General features: G+C 44.3%; 1 protein-coding gene across 1 annotated transcript; it reads left to right on the top strand.

The window, feature by feature from the left end:
- The first annotated feature begins 7321 nt into the window (after nt 1-7321).
- On the top strand, nt 7322-9541 carry LOC130993594 (uncharacterized). The gene is made up of 4 exons (XM_057918528.1): nt 7322-8377; nt 8459-8611; nt 8687-8778; nt 8848-9541. Exons 1-4 carry the CDS (start codon nt 7637-7639, stop codon nt 9443-9445), a joined length of 1584 nt encoding a protein of 527 aa, XP_057774511.1. The 5' UTR covers nt 7322-7636; the 3' UTR covers nt 9446-9541.
- Nucleotides 9542-9581: the final 40 nt, after the last annotated feature.

Raw genomic sequence — 9581 nt, 5'->3', positions numbered from 1 at the left:
CAACGTCAACTTGCGGGAGATCCAAAAGACGGTGGAATATTATGGCATCAAGCTGTATGATCTACCGATGGAGATAAGCAGAATATCACTCAAACAAGAGGAAATACTAACCCTCTTGCGTGATATCCAGACAAGAATGGAGGAGATCGAAAGGCGAAAACCATGTTCCGGAAAAATTCGGAATCAATGGTCCAAAGATCCGACGAATCCATCTCTATTCGATGCAGCACCCAAGGAGTTGCAGCCGAAGGACATAATCCGAATCATGAAAGGCAAATATCATGAATAGCCTTGACAGAATCGGATTAGAAGATCTACAAGAGTTAGCAGAATCTTTTGCTAACCTCAATATGGTTGATCTAAAGATGAATCAAGGAGATGAGGTTCCCAAAACCGAGCCTCAAGAAGGAGAATCGTCAAAGAAGGGGTCAGCTCAAGACGATGCAAGCCAGTTCCAAAGAACCAGGCGACGGAGACCTCAGATGCAGGATACTCCTGTAAGAAAGGTCACACTAGAACCAATCCATCAATACGGATTGATTCTCAACCTTGACGAAGCCAGTTTCAAAGAATGGGAGGGTCTCATCGACGAGTTGGTCTTCATCATTAAAAGTCGTGGTTGCTACAATTGATTACGACAAAAAGAATTTGCCAGAGTCTTCGAAGCTAGCTTGGCAGGAATGGCAAAACAATACTGGGAAAAACTTGAAGTTTTGACCAGGGAAGAGTTGTTTAGTAGTACGTCATTATATGACATCATTAAGGAGACTACTAAACAGATTAAAATCCATTTCTTGGGAATGGGTTTTTTCGAAGGATCCGCGGAGGAGAAACGCAAGAAATATCAACAGGCACTTTACAATCTAAGATTGATGGTGCTAGAGCCCAAAGCTCTCGATGAATTTCTGCGTCTGTACACCCTATATGTCCATATGGGTGAAGTAGAAGATCAGAAGGCCATGGACCTCTTCTTTCCAAAGTTTCCAAGTCCATGGAGGGAGATGCTCATCAATGAGTATGTTTCACCAGGAGGATATCCACTTGACAGTGCTTCAAGAAGGATGTCTTATGTCCACAAGAAGCTGTCCGAATGGTGCCAGAAGGCGGCGGACCTGAGGAATCTCAAGAGATTGGAGGAGACTCAACAAGAAATCCCCATTGATGTGCGACAACATCGATCTTCCAACAGAGATTGGTGCTGAGTTGCTGTATCAAAGGAGAAGCAGAAAGAAACATAGGTATCAACCCTATGAAAGAAAGTCCAGAAGAAGTTCTTGGAAGCCAAGAACTATGTGGACCAGACAAAAGGCACGCTCCTACAAATCAGGCCAACGGAGCGGACCATCAAGGAACCGTTTCTCTTCGCAAAAGAGAACCCCGGCGAGGAAAACTTTCAGGCGTACTCAAGCCAAAACAAATGAAAGTTTTAAGGATTGCAACTGCTGGACGTGCGGTGCAAAGGGGCATATTTCAACTAACTGCCCAGACAACGAGAAAAGAAAGATAAGAAGATTCGAATCCACACCGGATATCGAAGACGCTATCTACAACCAGGAATTGATACCCGTGTATCAGTTCGAAGATATATCCTCTGATGAGAGTATATATGAGCAGGAAGAAGTCTTTAGTTCTGAAGATTCGGAAATGACCGATGGATCAACCGGAGACGAGTCAGACTAAAGAAGAGCACGAGGTTCACCCACACCCAGAAAGAGGATCAGAATGGATTCACTAGCCATTTTCTGATTCCACAGGAAGAAGTGGTGAAGAAGCTCGTGAAAAAACTCAAGAAAGAAACCGAAGAGGTACAAACATACCAAGGGTTTTCTAATGGGAGACTGAATCGAGTTTTTCATAGCTTGATTCCAACCAAAATGAAGCATCATGTCTATTTTGGCGTCACAAGCCAAGAAATGGCGCTTCCCATTGAGATCACAAGTAATCAGGTGGAAATCCAGTTGGTTCCAGCTGAAGATATTAAGCAGGATCTCAAGAAAATGAAGCCAGAAGTCGCAAATACGATGAAATGGATTCATATTGGAGCAATTCAGTTGGTAATCAAATCCTCCATTTTTCCTGGGGACAGACCAACCGATTGATGTTGCACTTTGCGACAAAAGAGTCAGAGATGCCAGAAATTCAATTCTTGGAGCTTTTTCAGGCAATCTCTATGCCAAGAAGATTATAACCGAGTTCTATCCACAAATCGCTTATAATCTACAAGATTCATCCTTCAGCCGAGCCCTGACTCTTTATCAGGACTACAAGAAGAAGGAGTATATGACGAATGGAAATAGGCCATACTCATTGACTTATCAAGTCTCGTATGCCTTATCAAATTCTCATCACACGGAATTATTTCTGGGAAAAGAATATATTGAAATCCCAGAAATATTCAAGGCGGTTGCCAAGGCAGTCAGTCAAGACCGAGTGGAGATTCCTCAAATCGGAGAAATCGACATCGACATTGGAGACAAGCCGGTGCTTAGCCATACCCAAAGTCTCAGACTTGGAGCACCAAGACTATCCTTCCAAGGAAATAGGCTAACTTCAGGGCCTATATCAAGGAGTTTCTCTCAATCATATGAGAGAAGGGCGATTCAGGAAACCCCAGTTCCGAACATGAGAGTTAAGCTCAAATGCCCCGAAGGATGGAGACAGGTTTCCACAAGATTTAATACAACTAACAAGGAGAACAAATTTCCTTGTAGTTCGTTGTATTATTTGGCAAATCCAGGAGACAACCGATACATCGGAACTCTGGAGGTTGGAGGTTTTGAAATCCAGACCGAAGGCCAAGCCGGACAAGAAGCGGATGTCCTGATCTTAGGACGAGATTTCCTTGATAAATATAAACCATGGTCATGGAAAGGAGGAAGAATGGACATCACAATTGGACGCCAAAGAGTGATGATCCAATGACAAGTCCATTCTCAATATACATCTCTGTAGGGATGTTATACGAGAAATACAAAGCAGAATATTTTGCTGCTTATGTGGATTCAGGAGCAGGAATCTGTACAGCAAAACGAGGAGTCTTTCCAGCAGAAGTGGAAGAAGATCTACCTCGAATTGCAGGAAGGGATTTCTCCAAAAAGATTTTGCTTCTATCAAAGGGAGTGAAACAAACGGAAATATTGATCGGCGGAGCAGGACAGACACCTTGGTACAAGGTCAAGACTCCACCAATTTATTTCCATGATACTGGAGCAGATATATTATTTGGAAATAATTTTCTGCAAAGCTTCAAGCGATACACACAAGACAATGAAGCCAGGAGGCTAGTGTTCACAACCAATTGTGACCACAAGATCATTGTGCAAAGGCTCCATGGAGCTTTTAATCGCTCAATGCCAATCAAATTTCGCAGCAAGCGTGGTGATGATGGCAGACTCCGGAGACCCCAAATGAAGGATCAAAGGAGATTCGGAGAAGTTTTGCTCAAATGCAGAACTGAGGGATTTCCAGATCTCTCCGAGGAAGAAATCCAGATCCTCAAAGTCTCTCTGATATCACACAAAGATATCAAGGAAGAAGAACAGGTGTCCATTGCCGACGTCAAAAGGAGAATCCAGAAGTGTTACCACGAGGATCCTTTGGCATGGTGGGACAAGAACCAGCTCAGAGCAACCTTGAAAGTTAAAACTGGAAAGGAGCATGAGTTCGTAAGGTTCAGACCTATCCTGATGAACCCTAGAGATCAACAGGATATGATGAGTATAATCAAGGAACACCTTGATTTAAAGCTGATCGAAGAAGGAAGATCACCCTACAGCAGTCCTGGATTTCTGGTGAGAAATCATGGGGAGATCAAGCGAGGAAAACCAAGATTGGTCATTAATTACAAAGGAATTAATGATATTCTTGAGTTCGATGGATATTTCATCCCGAGCAGAGAACACCTTATCAACTGCATCAGAAGTGCAAGGGTATTCTCAAAGTTCGATTGCAAATCAGGTTTCTACCAGATTCACATGGAGGAAGGGAGTAAGAAGTTCACAGCCTTCTCAACTCCACAAGGACATTACGTCTGGAATGTCATGCCAATGGGGTTAGCCAACGCGCCTCAGATATTCCAAAGGAAGATGGATAATCTCTTCAAGGATTATTCTTCGTTTATGTTTGTTTATATTGATGACATTCTCATTGCATCAAAGAACATTCATGAACATGTCAGGCATCTGGAGATCTTTGCGGATGTTTGTCAACAAGAAGGACTTGTGCTGTCTGAAAAGAAGGCAGTCATTGCTACCCAGAAGATGGAGTTTCTGGGAATTGAGATCGATGAATCTGGAATCATTCTACAAGATCATATTGTGGAGAAGGTCCAGAATTTTCCAGAAGATCTCAAAGAGAAGAAGCAGCTCCAAAGTTTTCTCGGAGTTGTCAATTTTGCGGGGATGTTCATCAAAAACCTTGCAGAACAGAGAAGAATCTTCAGTCCACTACTGAAGAAAGATGTTTCATTCATATGGAAGGAGGAACATCGGGAGGGTATGAAGAAGTTAAAAGAGATTTGCAAAAATCTCCCGAAGCTTTCAATACCACAAGACGAGGATGACTTAGTCCTCTACACCGACGCAAGTGATTTCTGGTGGGCAGCTGTGCTCACAAAGATCACCCCTTATGGAGAAGAACCTTGCAGATACTGTAGCGGTCTTTTCTCCGACGACGAAGCTGTGCGATGGCACATAAATGAGAAGGAATTCTTTGCAGTGCGAAAGGCGTTTAAAAAATGGCCGCTTTTCTTACTTGCTAAGAAATTCGTTTTGAAAGTAGATAACACTAACGTTAAAGCTTTCTTAACAAAAAAGATTGAATCTAAACCTGAAAAGGCTAGATTGCTTAGATGGCAAGCAGAATGCCAATATTATGATTATGATATTGTCATTTTGAAATATGATCAGAATGTTCTTGCAGATTTCCTTACAAGGGATGGAGCTCCCTGAAGCGGAGGCCATCGGGGCAATACAGGGGCAGCTCTTCGAAAGTCTAGAGCTGCTACAACAAGAATGGCAGAAGTGTGTTCTACACACTAAACAAGCGGGAAAGATACAAGCGGCTGACGAAGCCCAAGTATCCAACCAAATCGATGCTTGCTTCATGAAGATGTTCAATCTTCAGGAAGCTCTCAACAAGCCGCTCTTGCGCGTTTTCCGAGATAATCGGAATAAAGCAATGCTTTCCGTACAGGGCGGATTACCTGTAGTAGGGGATTCAAGTACCCCTAGCACGAGTCCTAAGGCGCCGGTTTTACAGCCGGAGCCCAAAGGAAAAGATGTTGTTAAGGGGTCACACCCTGAATCAACATGTCAACCCTCCACCTCTGGGGTAAAAGAGGAAGAGATCAATCTTAGGCCCATGACAGGCCAAGTTAAGGTTGATACTAATTTTATTGATATTTCTCCTTCTTGGCAGATGTATCAAGACAGGTGGGAGAAACTTCTCACAAGAAGGGGCATTAATCCGGGAAATTGCCGGGTTGATGTTGCAGGAAAATATCCAAGAGTTTGGATGACTCCAGGAGCCAATCCAAATGACGTCAAGGAATGGTATGAGTTTGGGGCATTAGCCTCAGTTTATACCACCTCTCCAGTCTTCAACGAAATCAAGGGTTTACCCAAATGGATCCAAAGAACGGTGTTTGAAGCCTGGGAAAACAACGAGTCCCTTAAAAGGGGAGATGTTCTGGAACTGTATTTCTTCAGCGTAGCACCAGAACCTGTGGGAAAAGGAGTCCATGAAGCTTTCCATTTCATCAAGCTTCGAAGACCAGATACGGGAGCCTTGAACCGGATCAAAGTTCCCGAATTTCAAGCTGCAATCGTCTCAACATTTACGGAGGAACAAATCTCCACGAGACGAGCATGGGGTCTATGGGTCTGTCTCACAGAGATGGACAAAATGAAGTCTAGATTCAAGTTCTTTCAAAGCTCGGATCTAGGAACGTTCCTGGTTAACACAATGACAGGAACAACAACCCAGTTTGCCGAAAAATCTTTCGAGAATAAGAGGCAAACGATATGGGACAACAAGATTGCGGGGAGCAAGGAGACTCGTCGCAAATTCTGCAACATGGCTCATCTGGGCCAGTGGATCGAGAAAATCTGCGATCAATGTTCATCGCAGAAGGAGCCAGAATTCGGCAAAGGTTTCTTCCCGAAACCTGACAGAAGGAGGTTCCGGTCTGATGAGCATGACAAGCATCAGACTCCAAAGGGGAGAACCCCGCGGGCACCAAAAAAGTAAGGTGGCCGACAAAGCAAAGTGAATCATGTGATTCACAGCAAGGATCGCACCCACAAAAGAAACGACAAAAGTGGGTGGAATGACAGGAGGACCACTCACCAAACGCTCCAGGACAAACGTGAGTGGAAGGAAAAGCAGCCGGACCTACCAGCATTATCACAAAGCGATAAAGCAAGGGTCCAGCACCATGTGATGACACCAACAAGTGTCGGCAATAATGGCCAACAAAAGAAGGTGGCTGTCAATTTCAAGCAAGCTGGCCACGAAAAGAGAATCCGAGGCCAACAACCGAACAATAATAGAGGGATTCAGACCTCTATATAAATCCAAGTGCTGGAGAGAAGAAGGGCATTCGAAAATCACAACATTTTTCACAAACACTTCCTCTCTCTAGGAAAAAATTATCTTTGTATTTTTAATTTCTTGTTTTCAAAGTTTTTCGTTTTAGTTTTAGTTTCCTTTTTAATTTTATGTACACAAGTATTAGCTACTATGAGTAGCTAAAACAAGTTAGTCTCCTCCCTTGGGGAGTATTTTATGAAATAAATTAATATTTATATAATTCCTCTACAAACGCTTAGTTTTTGTCCAACTATTCCGGGTTGAGTAAAAATATTTTCTTTATTTTTCCAACAAAGTATTGAGTCGACACTTAGTGAAAGAGAAGGGTTGCAACCATCTCTTGCGAGTGTGTGGTTGGCGCGTGCCGGGAGGGCAGACGAGCCATAAAACGCAACAAGACCAACTCCTGAAGAAGACCAGTCGACAAAGGTATAATGTTGGTTTAATTTAAGATTTATTTCGAAGTGTTACGGAAGCATGTTGGGCCTGATTATTTGCTAAACTGTTTTAGAATTCATAATGAAGGTATTTTGTCTTGGTTTTGTTATTGTTGGGGTTATTCTGCACTTTTCTAATTCTGAGGGGTCGATTTCTAATAATTTGAAAATGGGAATGTTGAGATTGGCTACAATTTGAAAGGTAATATATTTCTTGGCAAAGATTGAAAGGTTAGAGGCAAAATGAGAATTGAGTTAAAGTTGATATATTTTGAGGCCAATTACCCATACCTATTTATACATTAAAAAATACTACTATATGACTTACTACTTTGTAGCAGTAAGGGCATCTAGTCTAGGACGTGAGCAGCAGAGGAGAGCAGACCCACCAACGCGAAACATGACCGTTATACTCCTCCGCAACGTTCCAAATTCCCAGATTTTAAATTCTTCATTTGCTGCCGACCGTTGAGCCTCACCTCACCTCTCATCACCACCGCTCCCCATTTACTTCACTCACGCAATCCACCTCCACAGCTAAAACAAAAGGGAAAATTTACCCGTTTCTTGGATTCATTGATTCATCCCCCTTTTCAAGAAAGCAGATTATGGCGGCCTTGGCACCGGGGATTCTGTTGAAGCTCTTGGACGGGATGAACACGGGGCTGAAGCCGACGAGCGAGCACCGGAGCTCGCTCGTGCAGGTCACCGACATCGTCCCGGCGGATCTCGACGAGAAGAACCTGCTTCCGAAGCACGGCTTCTACATCAAGGTCTCTGACTCCTCGCATTCCATCTACGTCAGCCTTCCCTTCGACCAAGACGATCTCGTCATGAGCAACAAGATGCAGTTGGGCCAGTTCATCTACGTCGACCGCCTCGACCCGGGATCGCCCGTCCCTGTCGTCAGGGGCGCCAAGCCCCTCCCTGGCCGCCACCCGCTCGTCGGCACGCCGGAGCCGCTCATGGGCCTCAGGGCCAAGGGCGAGAGGACCGCCGCCAAATTCTCCGCCCCCAAAAGGGCTTCGTGGGATACCGGGAGTGACGCCGTCGAATCGCCCAGGATTTTGAAGCCGGTGCCCTTGGATTTTGATCAGTGTACGCCGGTGAAGGAGAGGCCGCCCAGTGCGGTCAAATTCTCCGGGAATTTTCAGATGTCGCCGGCGATCAGAGGGCGGGCGATGAGGGATGGGAGCGCCGTCAGGTCCTCGGCCGGCGGCGCTCTCCTATCGAAAATGATGGAGACGCCGATGATGAGGAAGAGCTGCGTCATCACGCCCTCTGTGTCTCGAAGCAGAAGTGTTTGCGACAGAAAGCAACGGATTTCCAAGAGTCCCTTCAACTTAGCTGTAGGTACATCTTTGCTAAAATGGGGTTTTTGCCTGCTCGAGAAGAAGCCATTGTTGCTGATGCTATTTGTAATTTTGTAGGAGAAAAGGAGTTCGACTCCGCCTCCATCGTTCGCCGCCGCAGATTCGAAGCCCAAGAATAGCTCAAACCCTCAAATTCCATCTGATGATTCAAATTCCATAAGCACAAGTATTCACATGAATCTACCTGGAAAGCTCAGCAGTCTTGGAAAGGTAAAAACTTATCCAATTAGTTTGATCTTGAGTAATTAGGATAGTGTGTGCTAACTCGTGGTTTAATGAAAGTAGGAGGCCGTGCAGCAGCGGGAAACAGCGCAGAAGATCGCACTTGAAGCGCTACGAGACGCATCCGCAACAGAGAATCTCGTTCGCTCTCTCAAGTAAGATGGAGTAATTCTTATATTGGTTTGCAATTGAGCTTAGCTCACACTTGATTCCATTGCTTGTAGGGTATTTTCAAACTTGACAAAAAAAGCAAAAGTAGATTCCCCAGCAGCCTGCTTCGATCAATTCCTGGACTTCCACGCCCAAATTCTACAAGTAGTGGCAGAAATGACATCCATTCAAGCAGCAACCGCTGCTACCGAAAGATCAAAAACAGAAGAAAGTAGAGTTCTAAATGAAATAGCCCCCAACTCAATGGAGCGAATGGAGCATCAACCAAGCTCAGATTCCATTGCGTCCAAACGAGCTTCACAAAGGTCAGTGTTGGGGAAGCATTTAAGATCGTCAACCCTGAACCAGAAGGACGAGAACACAAAACCGGCATCTTCGTCTTGCAGCCTGTCCAGCTCCATCAGACTGGGAAAGCAGATCGAGACTGAAGCGGGTAACTGGTTCATGGAATTCTTGGAGAAAGCGTTGGAGAAAGGAAGCAGAAAACCCAAAGGAACAGCAGAAACAGATGCTCACAAACTTCCTCAGTCTCTTATACTCAAAGTCATAAACTGGGTAGAAGTGGAACAGAGTGACCCAAACAAAAGGCCAGTGCACCCTAGGGCTTCAATCATAGCTAGGAAGCTAAGGATTAAGATGAAGAACCCCTGAGTTCAAATCAAGATTAATTCATGGGAAAAATATTTCTGTTATATATGAGTGTGATCAGATTACAGCTGCTATAAAATTACATCTCTATTTTTTTTATCGCTCTCCAAATAATACGCATGTTCAGCAACCTCATTTC

Source organism: Salvia miltiorrhiza, chromosome 7 (assembly GCF_028751815.1).
Source record: "Salvia miltiorrhiza cultivar Shanhuang (shh) chromosome 7, IMPLAD_Smil_shh, whole genome shotgun sequence".
Taxonomy (NCBI): domain Eukaryota; kingdom Viridiplantae; phylum Streptophyta; class Magnoliopsida; order Lamiales; family Lamiaceae; genus Salvia; species Salvia miltiorrhiza.
Note: the sequence above shows the minus strand (reverse complement) of the source record. Positions and strands in the feature narration are given on the sequence as shown.

Coding starts and splice junctions, on each gene's coding strand:
- LOC130993594 (XM_057918528.1), top strand. CDS start 7,637: ATGGCGGCCTTGGCACCGGGGATTCTGTTGAAGCTCTTGGACGGGATG. Junction 8,378..8,458: donor AGAGTCCCTTCAACTTAGCT/GTAGGTACATCT, acceptor GTAATTTTGTAG/GAGAAAAGGAGTTCGACTCC. Junction 8,612..8,686: donor AGCTCAGCAGTCTTGGAAAG/GTAAAAACTTAT, acceptor TAATGAAAGTAG/GAGGCCGTGCAGCAGCGGGA.